We start from the raw sequence: 16550 nt of genomic DNA on the forward strand, positions 1-16550 counted from the left end.
TTCCATATGTGTTATTTCATAGTTTCGATGTCTTCACTTTTATTCTACAATGTAGAAAATAGTAAAAATAAAGAAAAACCCTGGAATGAGTAGGTGTGTCCAAACTTGACTGGTACTGTATATAACTATGATTCAATTACATTATAATTACCATAAATAATGTATTATATTAAAATATATCCATGCGAGTTAACAAAGGATACAGTAATATCAATAAAATCTCAACCACAAAACAAAGACTAAGGATGGTAACGAAAAGGATCACATCTATGAAAATATATTTGACAGATAGGTTGACTAAATATATAAATACATTTACATGTATATATATCTATGTACATCAGCAATATATCACCATGTTTATATCACCAATTATTAAAATATTCATTTCTTCAAGACACTCATATCTGCAGATGAGGTCTTGGCAATAGTTTGGTTAATTTCAAGCACATGATCGTATAGTATATGTTTTTACAACATAATCCTCAAACGTACTGTAGAAGCTGTAATACAGGGATAAATTAACAGCAACACATGACATCTGACCATATTGTCCATGCTATTATGGTCAATGATGAACTTGTCACTGGTTAACATTTCAGTTACAATAGATGTAATAGTTGTTTTTTCTCAACATAAATACCTGTATATTGAATGCTGCATGGGGATATTTGTATGATATTTGCAAAAAAAAAGAGAGTTGGGAGCCTTTAACTTATAGGCTGGTAGATATTTAGATAAGTCCCATTTTCATAACAAGCTTCCAGTGCAGATTTCTGTAAACCATTTAGCCTTAGTCTGTCCTACAAGAAAGATGTTCCTCTATTGACAGATAGATGTGCTACTGTGTACGTGTATGTACCATCTAGAAAACTGTCATATGTGCCTTCAAACAAACGACATATTTACATTGTAAAGCTCATAATTATTGCATTATAAATAATTTGACATTTTAATGATAAACCCTGTTTTCCTTTGACACTAGAGTTGTGCTCTGTCTATACTAATCTCCCGAGGAAAATATGATAAATATGATATGAACAAAAACAAACAAACATCCTTTAAAAACAAATGCAACCCTAAGACTTTGTACATTCTGAGACTTTTTTTCGTTAAAACTTATGCATTTGAGATGTTGTGCTTATTGGTCCATGAAATGAGTGTTCACAAGATAAGTCATTCAGAGCAGTTTGTAAAACAACGTATTTCTTCTCCAATAAATGTGTTATTTGCATTTATGAAATAAACCCACCAGGTGAAACATCAAGATTTGAACAGTGTTTTAACAGTGTTCCCCTGCTTTCAGGAGAGGATAGAGAGAGAAATATAATACTTTCTGTAGGGCCAATGTAATTATGGTGCTTTGCTGGTTGGCTTGCCTTGAGCAACAGTCTCTCAGAATCCCCTGTAGGTTGACAGATAATGTCTGATATATTCCCTTTAAACTAAAAGGCGTAAAGGACATAAAAGCAGTGATTTAAATGTACCACAACCTCTAAACATTGTGCATTTACAAAACACAAATTACCACAGCCCAACCAACACCAGGTCAGGTCAAAGTTCAGATGCTTTATTCAAAGTGCATCCCTACCGTAGAGATAGATCGAGGACTAATGTTTGTATATGTGCCATTATAGCATCTGTGACAACATGAGCGCATCTCCATGTTTAAGTAGTACATTTTCTTCTTCAGGATTGGCTGATCCCTCCTGATGACCCGGGTGGACATGATGCCAACAGGGTCACAAGGAGGGATCAGCCAATGAAGTTGGAAGTCCCACCCAGTTGACTATATTGAAATGGTGGAAGCCCTCAATGGCGCTGCCGATGCTAATATGACTGTTTGGCCACTAGAGGCCTCTGTCATTCTCAATGATCTCTACTCCTATGAATAATATCACTAGGAGTAATTAGTACAGATACGCCTCATTTCCTCTGTGTGCCACCCTTTAAACAGGAAGTCCTTCCAGGCAATGTACATTTGGTAAAAGTTACTTTGAATAGGAGAAAGTCTGTAGGAATCCAATAGTGTGCTGTTGTTCATGGTTGTGCCCCTAGGTAGCAGCACATCTCATTCTCTTGAGCTACATGAGTGGGAAAAAAGGAGTTCACTCTTTTTCACAATCGCTTGCTTCATTTTACCAGGAGATTGTCCTAACAATCAGCAAGTAGGGACACTCATGGCCATTGAAACAGAGTCTCCCACCTTGGATAGGTACCACAAATAATATACCTCAGTGTAAATAAATTCTCACTGAAGAGGTTTGACTTGCTAAGGAACAATACATTTTCTTCCATAAATTGTTACCATCTCAATTAAGTCCATCACAAAGTAAATGTTCAGAATAACTTAAGTAGAAATTCCTCACTTGCAAGAGTCAAAAGAGTGTTGAAAGGATGTTTTTCCTAAAAGTGACTTTTGACTTGAGTCTCACAACATGCCAAGAAGTATTGGTGTCACTAAGCTCTGCAGACAGTATCTCCAAAAAGAACTAATCTTTGAGACCAATATGGGTTGGTTTGGATTTAAAATGCAGACCCCCCTCCAAATATGCATAAATAATGTTCAATAAGTTAATAAATAAAATATCTGTCGTCTGGGTGTATTTACAAAGGGTAAGAATGTACAAAAGCCCTAATTCAACACATTTCATTATATTTTAGAGATATCTTTCACTTTCCAACAGTATAGCATATCTGACCTCATATTGCTGTTGCCTATTCCAACCAAATGCACTCCATTTATCCTGTCCTCTCCTGAAATCGACCCTATACATTAAATCAAAAGGGACAGAATCAATAAAAGCTGCTTAAGCGATGTTAAAAAGTATCTTTGTGTACATACTGCTGCTCAACAACAGTGTCTGTGTGTGTGTGTAGATTGGGGGGGGGGGTAATGCCCACAGATCATGATGAGAAGTCTGGGGTGTCATCCAGCTAAATGTCCTCTGTCAACTATTTACATCAAGTCACCTGGCACTTTCACCTTAAATGATTTCCATTGACATGATCAACCATGAGAATCATTGCTAATATTGTTCAAAGAACAACACTATTCCAGTAGACTATCAATTTTCTTCAGGCCGGCTATCCTCTAAGCCAGTTAGCAGCTATTAAACACATTACATTCTAAAATATAATCAAGATCACACTGTAGAATATAACGCAGTTTCAATCACCTTTACAAAAAAAAATCCCAAACAAAAACAATCTTCACATCAAAGCAGGCAGTAGTCGACGAGTCCTCGTGAGAGCTTTTTACAAGTCAGTTTGTGCTCCCGCATGTGTGTGCCCAATCATCTCCTCTCCTGTTTAAAAACAACCCCACACACCAGGGCTGCTCCATATTACACTGACCATAAAGAAAAGAGACGAAATTCAAAAACGAATGCTTTGAACAATAAAAAAAAAAAGATCTGAGCCGCAGACAGACAGGGGGCGACAGAGAGGAGAAAGAGGAGAGAAAAGCGAGCCTCAGCGGTCTCTGCAGGTGGGCAGGTTGACGAAAGTGAAGATGTTGTACTCTATGAGGATGGAGAAGCAGAGAAAGATGGAGTACATGAACAGACACACCAGGCCCAGACGACGGTCCAGTTTCCACCCGTTCAGATGTACCCCCAGGACCTGAGAGAGAGAGAGAGAGTTGGGAAGAGATGAAGAAATTATATCTATAGTTGCTCAATTTAAATTCAATTGTGCATAAACTGTATAAAATACAAAACACAAGTACATTTGAGTGTTTTAAAAAGTACTAAAAGGTCACTCACCGTGAGGAACACAGACCCCAACAGAAGTCCCACAGAGAAGATGAGCCCTTTGCTGTTCAGTTGAATCTAAGAGAAGAACGGGTTAAACAGAAGAGGATAGACCACGGGGTTGGGAACTGATTTACAACACTTTTGCACCAGTGTAAAGTGTACACCTGCTATTTCCAAAAGAGAATAACAGTTTGAAAACCAACACCAACTTTACACGACCAAACTGATGCATTAGAAGGACGCCATCTCTTTTGAATTCGAGCCCTTCTGAAATGAATACAGTACATCAGCTGTTCTCTGTGTATCCTCTTCTACACCCTCAATACACAGCTCGATTCTTTAACACACAGTCAAAGCCTTCATTCAGAATAATCATGTCACACTCCAAAAGCAGCAAAGCTGTATGTAGGCATTCCTTCACAGCACCCCCACGTGTGTTTGATCTAGTGGGGTTATGGGCTGCAGGTGCACTCAGCTCTATATTTGACTTGAACTGCCGGCAGCTACTTTTCTCCTCCCTCTTTCAGCTGTTAGGACCATCTCCCTCCCATGCCAAGCTGGAAGATATGTTTATCTACAGAGATCACAAATAACACATGCTCCAATGGCTATGTTAGCATGACATGACTAATATTGTATATAAACCTACATACCATTGGTACCATGTGACATGAGCAGAGAGGGCTCTGGACAGAAGATCAATTGTGTCATCTCTCACATGATAAAGCAACATCAAAATGACCTTTTCAGAATAGGCCGAGCATGTCTAAGTGTCATAGGGGTTGTACATGCCAGTTTTGATTGTGTATTGCTAGTAGAGGTTTACTAAAGACCGTACACAGTCAGGGTTAGGAGAAATGGTGTTTGCTACTTACGTAGGAGCCGTAGTTGATGGCTAGGGTCTGCAGGGCCCAGGGTAGTCCCAGTCCAATAAGGATATCAAACACATTACTGCCTATAGAGTTAGACACAGCCATGTCCCCGAGACCTGAGAGAGAGAGAAAGAGAGAGATGAGTCATAGGCCGAGAAATATAAATCAAAAGACAGAAGGAGGGAGAGGGAGGCAGAGAGAGAGAGAGAGATGTTGGTAAACATCTGTAACATCAATAAAGAATTCCAACTTGCTGAGGTATTCAGGTTGCCACAAACAACAAACACAACAACAACAAACAGACTGTCAGGGAATGTGGTTCCCATTTCCCCCTCTCAGACAGACTGATGAATATTTGACAGGGGGAGTGGGAATTAACACAGATTTAAAAAATGGAGGAAGGAACCACACTGTGTTTTCTTCTGTCACTGCCACACGACTCTGTCACAGAGGTTGGGAGGGGACCTGGGTGACACCCAGACTGCCTCATCCCTTCTCTCTTTCCCCTCTCTCTGTTGACCAGGTACACAGACCGTATGGAGCTGTTTGATTCCTGGGTGTTGGTTCATGGGGCAGGTGAGCAGCAATGCAAACAGCCTGGTAGAGAAAGTACTCTGTGCGTCCTCACCTTGCCGTGCCACTATAAGACTGGCCATGCAATCAGGGACGCTGGTGCCAGCTGCCAGGAAGGTGATTCCCATGATAACATCAGGGATACCCAGAGTAAACCCGATCACTGTCACCTGAAGGGAATAGACACACATCAGTCTGTCTGTCTGTCTGTCTGTCTGTCTGTCTGTCTGTCTGTCTGTCTGTCTGTCTGTCTGTCTGTCTGTCTGTCTGTCTGTCTGTCTGTCTGTCTGTCTGTCTGTCTGTGTCTGTGTCTGTGTCTGTGTCCTCACCATCCAGACCATGACATAGGAAAAGCCAGCAATCCAGAGGGTGGAGTTGACGAAGGAGACCATGAACCATCTCTCCCAGCGAGGGGTGGCACAGTTAGGCACCGTGAAGAACAAGAGCAGGCACAGAGGCCAGGCCAACAGCCACTTGATCTTATTACAGCACCCAGCTAGAGAGAGAGAGAGAGAGAGAGAGAGAGAGAGAGAGAGAAAGATAGAGAAAGGAAGAAGAGATGTAGTTTCAATGTGTTCTTTGCTTAGATTACATTGTGTGATGCTTTTATTGAGGAAATGTAAAAATACCTGTAGGTGGGTGTGAATGTGGCTGACCAACATAATAAAGAGAGCTCAGAGAGACTGAAAATGGTTTGAAACCCTTTAATGTTATTTAAAAAATTATACCTGGGGCATGAAAGGGTACGAAAGGTCCCTCCCCTTCTTCCTCCTCCTCCTCTTCGTCATCATTCTCATTATTCTCATTGTCTTCGTTCTCGTTTTCCGTCTCGTTGCCAGACTCCACCCCTCCCCTGTCGTCCTCTCCATGGTGACCACGGCGACCATTGACGCCCCTTTCGGGCCCGCCCAGTCCATTCTCCAGGCCCCGCCTACCGCCGACTTTCACCGTGACCTCCGAGTCTCCGTTCGTGAACGGCCGTGTGCTAATCAGACGCTGTCTCTGCACAAATGCATGCACACGTCATAGCTAAGGCCCTGTGTTTTGGTTAATCATGTCACATGACCTGGATTTTAAACTTTATTTAAATCTTTTTCATCAAACTATCCCCTTTTCTTTTAATGTCAGATAGCACCACCAGCACCACCCTCAGAAAATTGCTTTCAGTTTTTGGTCTAATTCCCATTTCTGGAAAAGGCTTAAAATAATTGTTAAAATCCATGTCATATGACATGACTTACCAAAAAACAGGTCTCTAGTCATAGCCTATACTGTACAAACACATGCCATTTTCTGAACATGTTTGTACAGCACAAGTATGCTGTAAGAATATCATTTCTTCATACCCACACAGCAAATAGAAATACCCACGTGTGCAGAAGGCCATGGGAAAGTGTGTGTGTGTGTGTGTTTGTGTCTGTGTGGTCCTACCTCAGTGATGAGCATGCATGAGGCCATGGTGAGGTGTGTGTGTGTGTGTGTGGTCCTACCTCAGTGATGAGCATGCATGAGGCCATGGTGAGGTGTGTTTGTGTGTGTGTGTGTGTGTGTTCCTACCTCAGTGATGAGCATGTGAGGCCATGGTGAGGCGGGTGTGTGTGTGTGTGGTCCTACCTCAGTGATGAGCATACATGAGGCCATGGTGAGGTGTGTGTGTGTGTGTGTGTGTGTGTGTGGTCCTACCTCAGTGATGAGCATACATGAGGCCATGGTGAGGTGTGTGTGTGTGTGTGTGTGTGTGTGTGTGGTCCTACCTCAGTGATGAGCATGCATGAGGCCATGGTGAGGTGTGCTTGTGTTTATGTGTGTGTGTGTGTGTGTGTGTCTGTGTGGTCCTACCTCAGTGATGAGCATGCATGAGGCCATGGTGAGGTGTGTGTGTGTGTGTGTGTGTGTGTGTGGTCCTACCTCAGTGATGAGCATGCATGAGGCCAAGGTGAGGTGTGTGTGTGTGTGTGTGTGGTCCTACCTCAGTGATGAGCATGCATGAGGCCATGGTGTGGTGTGCTTGTGTTTATGTGTGTGTGTGTGTGTGTGTGTGTCTGTGTGGTCCTACCTCAGTGATGAGCATGCGTGAGGCCATGGTGAGGCGGGTGCGAGGGGAGAAGTGGCTGGTGATCATGATCCTCATGCCGGCATCAGAGAAGGACAGCTGGTGGGGGTAGGCTGATAGCAACTCATCTACCATCAACACTGACTGCTTTCTGTGTAAGTTAGCTACAAGAGAGCGTGAGAGAAAGAGAGAGAGAGACATGATGCAAACACACACACACAGACACACGTATGACAGAACAGGCAGACCATACCTTTCTTCAGCAGGACAGAGCTGGCATCACAGTTGTCATCCAGGTCGGCGTTACTGGCTGTGCCGTTCCCCAGGCTGGACGAGTTCTTCTTCCGCCTCTCCAGGAAGCGCACAATGTTCGAGTTAAACCTATACACAGAAACGAACAACGCAACAGTTAAACCTAGACAAAGAGGGACAGAACAAGGACGTGGATCCGACTTCATTGTTTTGAAGTGTGCACCGATGGTTTCAGACACAAGACTTACTTCATTATCAAAATGTAGCCGAAATACATCAGAACCAGTGTCAGAGACTCCCACCTGGAACAAACATCAAGAGGGATTCAATTGAAGCAGATTTTTAACAGCTATACAATACAACACATAACATATGTACTGTATACACAAGAAAGGGAAAGCAATATTTACCACGAAACCTTTTCATCATATATGAACTGTAAGGAGAAAAAGAAGAATGATACTGAACACTTGGAAGAATGCCTGGAAGTACGGTAAAAAAACATTGTGGTTCACCATTCTCTGATGTAAACAGCACTGTATGGATCCACTGTAGTTGCACCCTCTGATCAACAGGATGCAACATACTAAAATCCAAATCCTACTCTGGGATTGCGACCCGGAGGCTCCGTATGGAGGGTATGACACAATTACGGAGCCTCTGGAGGCCCAATTGAGCTCCGTACCGCATTGCCGTGCACCTCCCAAATTTTGTAACAATGCGGAGGGCTCCATATAGTTCCGCATTGACATGATTGGTTGATGGTAGGTGGGGGCGGGATGTCCTGTGTAAACATAAACTCGCTTCCTTGACAACTTCCTTCACAACAGCTCTGCTCTACGAAGCGCAAGGAGTAGGAATGGTCTGACTTCTGCAGATGTCGGATTGACCATGCAGAGCCATGAAGGCTCACTTCACTGGTTTGCAATGGTCAGGCACCACTCACCACTATGAGAGCAGCGATGGACAGGGTGTAGTACACGGAGTCTCTCAGAAGAGACCAACGAGACAGATGCACCGCCTGAGAGTGGGAAAGAGAGAGAGAGAAAAAAGATAAAGAGAATGGGAGAGAGTGGAATAGACAACATTTTAACCCGGGGTATTCATCCCTTCCAGTGTATGTGTGTATACCTGAGCAAGTCAAGGTACAGAAACCTACCTGGCCAGCAAATATTCCACACACTCCGATAATGCAGAGGATATTGAAGACGGCGGAGCCCACAATCGTGCCCACCCCCACATCCCCTTTAGTGATAAACACACCTGCACAGGGACAGAAAGAAAGAGAACAGAAGTTATACAATGGTTGGTAATGGAGTATAAAAATGGAGTGTTACAAGCTTGTACATGTAAAGTATTGACATGGCCAACATAGTGTCCCTTGACTTTTTCTATATTTTGTTACGTTACAGCCTTATTCTAAAATGGATTAAATAAAACAATTTGCAATCAGCAATCTACACACAATGACCCACAATGACAAAGCGAAAACAGATTTTTAGACATTTTGGAAAAATGTATTCAAAACAAAAAAACAGAAATACCTTATTTACATAAGTATTCAGAACCATTGCTATGGGACTTGAAATTCAGCTAAGGTGCACCCTGTTTCCATTGATCATCCTTTTTTTAATACTACTTTTCGCTGCAACTCCCGTACAGACTCGGGAGAGGCTAAGGTCGAGAGCCACGCAGCCTCTGAAACATGACCCTGCCAAGCCACACTGCTTCTTGACACACTGCTCTCTTAACCCGGAAGCCAGGCACACCAATTTGTCAGAGGAAACACCGTCCAACTGATGACGGTGTCAGCGTGCATGTGCCCGGCCCGCCACAGGGACAAGGACATCCCGGCCGGCCAAACCCTCCCCTAACCCGGATGACGCTGGGCCAATTGTGCACCGCCTGATCGTCTCCCAGTCGCGGCCGGTTGCGACACAGCCCGGGCTCAAACCCAGATCTGTAGTGATGCCTCTAGCACTGTGATGCAGTGCCTTAGACCGCTGTGCCCCTCGGGAGGCCCTTCCATTGATCATCCTTGAGATGTTTCTACAACTTGATTGGAGTCCATCTGTGGTAAATTCAATTAATTGGACATGATTTGGAAAGGCACACACCTGTCCATATAAGGTCCCACAGTTGACAGTGCATGTCAGAGCAAAAACCAAGACATGAGGATGAAGGAATTGTCCGTAGAGCTCCGACACAGGATTGTGTCGAGGCAGAGATCTGGGGAAGGGTACCAAAACATGTCTGCAACATTGAAGGTCCCAAAGAACACAGTGGCCTCCATCATTCTTAAATTAAAGAAGTTTGGAACCACCAACACCCTTCCTAGAGCTGTCCGCCCGGCCAAACTGAGCAATCAGGGGAGAAGGGCCTTGGTCAGGGAGGTGACCAAGAACCCGATGGTCACTGACAGAGCTCTAGAGTTCCTCTGTTGAAATGGGAGAACAACCATCTATGCAGCACTGCACCAATTAGGCCTTTATGGTAGAGTGGCCAGACGGAAGCCACTCCTCAGTAAAAGGCACATGACAACCCACTTGGAGTTTACCAAAAGGCACCTAAAGACTCTCAGACCATGAGAAACAAGATTCTCTGGTCTGATGAAACAAAGATTGAACTCTTTGGCCTGAATGCCAAGCGTCACGTCTGGAGGAAACCTGGCACCATCCCTACGGTGAAGCATGGGGGTGGTAGATGTGGGGATGTTTTTCAGCGGCAGGGACTAGGAGACTAGTCAGGATCGAGGGAAATATGAACAGAGCAAAGTACAGAGAGATCCTTGATGAAAACCTTCTCCAGAACGCTCAGGACCTCAGACTGGGGTGAAGTTTCACCTTCCAACAGGACAACAACCCTAAGCACACAGCCAAGACAATGCAGGAGTGGCTTCGGGACAAGTCTCTGAATGTCCTTGAGTGGCCCAGCCAGAGCCCGGAATTGAACCCGATCGAACATCTCTGGAGAGACTTGAAAATAGCTGTGCAGCGACGCTCCCCATCCAACCTCACAGAGCTCGAAAGGATCTGCAGAGAAACACCCCAAACACAGGTGTGCCAAGCTTGTAGCGTCATACCCAAGAAGAATCAAGGCTGTAATTGCTGTCAAAGGTGCTTCAACAAAGTACTGCGTAAAGAGTCTGAATACTTATGTAAATGTGATATTTCAGGTTTTTGTAATAAAATAAATTAGCAGAAAAAAAGTCATTATGGGATATTGTGTTCGAGATGGATGAGATTTTTTAGAAATCAATTTTAGAATAAGGCTGTGATCTAATAAAATGTAGAAAAAGTTAAGGGTTCTGAATACTTTCCTGAAGGTACTGCATATCACTATCACTCTTTAAAACATACTGGGACTGCTGATAAAGTAAAACATAAAAAAAGTATGTGTGTGTCCAATGAAAGATGTGGATGTGTCCATCTACGTGTCTGTACGTCTCACCGATGACAGAGGTGAAGAGTTCAGGAGCTGAGCTGCCGGCCGCCATGAAGGTTGCACCTGCCACATCCTCACTAAGATGAAGACGCTGAGATAGCCAGAGCGACAGAGGCAGAGAGAGATAGAGAGAGAGAAAGAGAGTGAGTATAGGGGGAGTAGAAAGCACATCTTGAATTGTGTGCTTAAAATTAATTCCAGTTGAATTGACCCCGACCCTGTTACAGAATAGTGTGTTACATTCTTACCTCGCATATCTTCTCCAGAGACGGAACAAAGTAGTCATCACACACTAGGGCCAGTGCATAGAACATGTACATTGCCTATAGAGGAATTACACATAACAAATCGTCAGAACATGCATGCACATATAAGAACAAACAAATCTCAGCAGTGTTCTGGAACCTTTCAGATCCCCATGTGATGCAGTGATAGTGTCCCAATGTGTCAGTTTTTTCTGAGGAGGTATCCTAAGCTGAGACTCTCTGTGCCAGTGGCCTCATATGCCAGCTAAGTCTCTATACAACATCTGGCACCCAAGACTGCCAGAGAGACGCTGCCCTCTTTATGATGGCTAGGCAACTTTGCCGTGGTGTAAATGATTTAAGCACAAATACTTTAAAGTACTACTTAAGTCGTTTTTTGGTGTATCTTTTACTAAAGACAATTATGTACTTTTTTACTCCATACATTTTTCCTTACACCCAAAAGTACTAGTTACATTTCGAATGCTTAGCAGGACAAAACATTTGTCCAATTCACACACTTATCAAGAGAACGTCCCTGGTCATCCATACTGTCACTGATCTGGCGGACTCACTAAACACGAATGCTTCGTTTAAAAATGATGTCCGAGTGTTGGAGTGTTGGAGTGTGCCCGTGGCTATCCATATAATAATAAAACAAGAAAATAGTGACGTCTGTTTTGCTTAATATAAGGAATGTTAAATTATTTATACTTTTACTTTTGATACTTAAGTATATTTTCCTTAAGTAGTATTTTACTGGGTGACTCACTTTTACTTGAGTCAATTTTTATTAAGGTATCTTTACTTTTATGACAACTGGGTATGTTTTCCACCTCTGCAACTGTGTTAAAGACGCAATCCTGCTTGTCAATGCATTGCATCACACGGTCAATGGCAGGGGGGGTTACACTCACAAATAGGACATGTAAGGCCACCGCTCCCTCAGTGCGCTCCTTGTTGGTGAACAGGTCTGTGGGGAACTCATGTAGTGCTGGAGAGAAAACACACACAATATTACTGTGAAAACACTGTCTCATTTAATGCAGCAGAAACTTGTGCAGTGGCACTATCATACACAGTCCATTTGAGTGACAGGACCTAAAAATAGCATTGCCATGAGTGTGTGTGTACACGCACACATGCCAGGGCGTGTTTGTTTGTGTGTATTTGTAAGGAGAGCCGTGTGTGTGAATGTATGTGCGTGTTGATGGCTGCACAATGTGCAGTGACATTCTCCCTCTGAACACCCAAGAGGTTGTGTGAGTCAGCGAGCTTCAGCCTGCCCTCAGTGCCCGAACAAAACCATTTCAGCTCATAAGAACTGACAAGGCCCGAAAGAGAGAGAGAGAGAGAGAGAGAGAGAGAGAGAGAGAGAGAGAGAAAAGAAGGGGTGAGGATGTGTGAATTGTGTAGGGTTGTAAGACACATCGTTGTGTTCGATTTTAATGACCTCGTCCCTTAGAAAGTGTATAATATCTATCTCCCTACCTCCTTCCAATTTTACATTCCCATTTTAATCATTTAACAGATACTATTGTCCAGAGTGGCTTTCAAATAGTGTGTTCCAGTAAGCTGAATCAACTACATAGTACGATCATGGTTAGAAAACCTGGCTTCAAAACCCTCAATCCATCCCTTCCTCCCACCATCCTTTTAGTACAGTACAGAGATATTCTCCCAGTAGGCACTACTGTACCATTCAGTTGGCAGGTCAGCAACACACTGGAATGTATTTCACACTGTGGCTCTGCAGCCAAAGCAACCAGTGGTAGGGCTAGTGCCCACTCTGTGCCCAGTGCTGCCCACTCTCATACAGGGCAATCACTCAGGGAGCCACTCACCCAACCAACCCTGCTGCCAACAGCGCAACTAGCAAGTATGGCTTCACTAAACAAAGCTCCACACACAGGCACACACACGGTGCGAATAATTACAAATACCTCAACCAGACTCCAACCAACAACAAACAAATAAAGACATCAACAAACACCAAAACAACAGTTGGCTAGACACGTAGGTAAAGAAGATGGCTCCCTTACCCAATTTTGTGTTGGAGTTCACTTCAGCTTAGTTCAGTGATTCTTGGTAAAAAATAAAATACAATTATTGGTCACATACACATTAAGCTGATGTAATTGCGAAATGCTTGTGTTTCTATCTCTAACAGTGCAGTAATATCTAACAATACACACAAATCTGAAATAAATGAATAGAATTAAGAATATATAAATATTTGGACGCGCAATGTCGGAGTGGCATAGACTAAAATACAGTAGAATAGAATACAGTATATACATATGAGATGAGTAATTCAAAATATGTAAACATTACTAAAGTGGCCAGTGATTTCAAGTCTATGTATATAGGGCAGCAGCCTCTAGGGTCTAGTGATGGCTATTTAACTGTCTGATGGCCTTGAGATTGAAACACAGCTTCTGTCTCTCGATCCCAGCTTTAATGCATCTGTAGTGACCTCGCCTTCTGGATGATAGCGGGGTGAACAGGCAGTGGCTCGGGGGGTTGTTGTCCTTGATGATCCTTTTGGCCTTCCTGTGACATTGGGTGCTGTAGGTGTCCTGGAGGACAGGTAGTGTGCCCCTGTGATGCATTGGTCAAACCGCACCACCCTCTGGATAGTCCTACGGTTGCGGGCGGTGCAGTTGCCGTTCCAGGCGGTGATACAATTGTGCATCTATAGAAGTTTGTGAGGGTTTTAGGTGCCAATCCAAATTTCTTCAGCCTCCTGAGGTTGAAGAGGCGCTTCTTCACCACACTGTCTGTGTGGGTGGACTATTTCAGTTTGTCTGTGATGTGTACTCAGAGAAACTTGAAGCTTTCCACCTTCTCCACTGCGGTCCCGTCAATGTGGATAGGGGCGTGCTCCCTCTGCTGTTTCCTGAAGTCCACGATCAGCTCCTTTGTTTTGTTTACATTGAGTGAGAGGTTATTTTCCTGTGACCACACTCCCAGGGCCCTCACCTCCTCCCTGTAGGCTGCCTCGTCATTATTGTTAATCATGCCTACTACTGTTGTGTCCTCTGCAAACTTGTTGATTGAGTTGGAGGTGTGTGCGTGGCCACGCAGTCATGGGTGAACAGGGAGTACAGTGTTGAGGATCAGTGAAGTGGAGGTTTTGTTTCCTACCTCCACCACCCAGGGGGGGCCTGTAAGGAAGTTCAGGACCCAGTTGCACAGGGCGGGGTTCAGACCTAGAGCCCCGAGCTTAACGATGAGCTTGGAGGGTACTTTGGTGTTGAATGCTGAACTGTAGTCAATGAACAGCATTCTTACATAGGTATTCCTCTTGTCCAGATGGGATAGGGCAGTGTACAGTGCAATGGCGATTGCATCATCTGTGAATCAATTAGGGTGGTAAGCAAATTGAAATGGGTCTAGGGTGTCAGGTAAGGTAGAGCTGCTATGATCCTTGACTAGTCTCTCAAAGCACTTCATGATGTCAGAAGTGAGTGCTACAGGGCGATAGGCATTTAGTTCAATTACCTTTGCTTTCTTGGGTACAGGAACAATGGCAGACATCTTGAAGCATTTGGGTACAGCAGACTGGGATACGGAGAGATTGAATATGTCCATAACACACCAGCCAGCTGGTCTGCACATGCTCTGGGGAAGCGGCTAGGGATACAGTCTGGACCTTCGAGGGTTAACACTGTCATGACGTTGGCCCGGGGGTAGGTTTATGACAGTCATAAATACCTCTTCCCCCTTTTCCCTCTCTCTACCCTACTGATGTGAAATTTGAAAACCCCTTGGTTAACATAGAGATTCTGGGAACATCAGAAGGTGGGGGGAAATGAACTATATTCTGGTAATCCGACCAATTGAACATATGCGGTGGTACTTAATGAATATGATGTCAGTTCGGTTGTCCTCTGAGAAATTCTTCTCAAAGATAAGATGTCATAAACTCTACAGTGGAAAGTCTGCACATTATAGTTATCGGATTCACATGGAATTGTTGTTCAATTTAAATGTTTGAATATAAAATTATTGGTGAAGAGATGAAATGTAATTTTAGCTTCCAAATGAGAGATTTGGGTTTTCATAAGGTTAGGGCTCTGCTCAATCAGTGGCCCGCCCCTGTGAAGAGACATGGGCTGTAGACTGTGAAACACGCCCTTCTCCCTCCACTATATAAGCCCTTGACGACAATATAATCTCCCGTTCCAAGTACGTGAGGTCTGCAGTCTCTGCGTTAAAAGGACTAACATGTCAACTACAGAACTAAGCCAACCTCAGCGTGCGCTTTGGTTGCGAATGGTATAAACTTTGAACTCTTATTCACTACAGAAGTGATGATACCTCCTAGCCGTTGAGTTAGCAACAGTAGCTGCAAATGTGGTCTAGGAAAGAACAGACAGAGTAGCCCATCTATCACACAACGACGTTACTACAGAGTATCCAATTGACCACCAGAGACATTCTTTAAAGGACAAAGGACTCGGTTTGGCAACAAGGCCTTCCATCTACCACCAACCTACCGAAGCGCAGCTCAGAGTAAATATTTATTGCATTTTCCTTTTCCAAATGGGCGGTAATTTAGAATGCATAAGATACTGTATTTACAATAGCACAGCTTCTCCCTTTGTCTCTTAGTCTTTCCACTCTTTCACTCAAACCCAGCCCCTTTTCTTTTGTGTAACCAGCTGTCACATCTGTTCCACCCGCCAGGGACGTTTTCCTTTATGACGTTATTTGTAATCAAGGTATGATTCATTCTTTGTATATGTAATTCTGTATGATTAGTTAGGTATTTAGTAAATAAATAATTGAACCCAATTTTGCATTGCTGATTCAACTTGTTAGCCAGGGTTCGTGAAGATAACCAAGAATTGACATCTTTCAGATGAGACTGAATTAAGGTGACGATTAATATTGACTGCTATTGATGTAAAATATTACTAGGTCTTTAAGAGTTTATTCGGAAGATAACAGCTCTATAAATATTATTTTGTGGTGCCCCGACTCTCTAGTTAATTACATTTACATAATTAGCTCAATCAGGTAATATTAATTACAGAGAAAGGATTTTATAGAATAGCATGTCATATCACTTAATCCGGCATAGCCAAAGACACGACAACACACTTAAATGTCTTAATCACGTCAGCCATGGAGAAGGAGAGCCCACAGTCCTTGGTAGCTGGCCGCGTCGGTGGCACTGTTTTATCCTCAAGGTGGGGCGAAAAAGGTGTTTAGCTTATCTGGAAGCAAGATGTCGGTTTCTGTGACGTGCCTGGTTTTCCTGTCTGTAGACCCTGCCACATACATCTCATGTCTGAGCCGTTGAATTGCGACTCCACTTTGTCTCTGTATTGACGTTTTGCCTTTT

The 16550-nt window shown here is 43.5% G+C and overlaps 1 protein-coding gene across 1 annotated transcript in view; it reads right to left on the reverse strand.

The window, feature by feature from the left end:
* Nucleotides 1-2544: 2544 nt before the first annotated feature.
* The window catches only part of slc24a3 (solute carrier family 24 member 3), a 98879-nt gene continuing 84873 nt past the window's right edge, over nt 2545-16550 (reverse strand). The window contains exons 3-17 of the mRNA XM_042323571.1: nt 12115-12191; nt 11201-11275; nt 10959-11043; nt 8668-8771; nt 8455-8529; nt 7919-7944; nt 7757-7810; nt 7510-7637; nt 7260-7420; nt 5932-6205; nt 5533-5699; nt 5259-5373; nt 4634-4746; nt 3768-3833; nt 2545-3624 (exon numbers count right to left, since the gene is read on the reverse strand). Coding sequence (XP_042179505.1) covers nt 3475-3624; nt 3768-3833; nt 4634-4746; nt 5259-5373; nt 5533-5699; nt 5932-6205; nt 7260-7420; nt 7510-7637; nt 7757-7810; nt 7919-7944; nt 8455-8529; nt 8668-8771; nt 10959-11043; nt 11201-11275; nt 12115-12191 — 1670 coding nt within the window. The 3' untranslated portion in view covers nt 2545-3474. The remainder of the gene's footprint in view (nt 3625-3767; nt 3834-4633; nt 4747-5258; nt 5374-5532; nt 5700-5931; nt 6206-7259; nt 7421-7509; nt 7638-7756; nt 7811-7918; nt 7945-8454; nt 8530-8667; nt 8772-10958; nt 11044-11200; nt 11276-12114; nt 12192-16550) is intronic.

The sequence above is a fragment of the Oncorhynchus tshawytscha genome, linkage group LG06 (genome assembly GCF_018296145.1).
Source record: "Oncorhynchus tshawytscha isolate Ot180627B linkage group LG06, Otsh_v2.0, whole genome shotgun sequence".
NCBI lineage: Eukaryota > Metazoa > Chordata > Actinopteri > Salmoniformes > Salmonidae > Oncorhynchus > Oncorhynchus tshawytscha.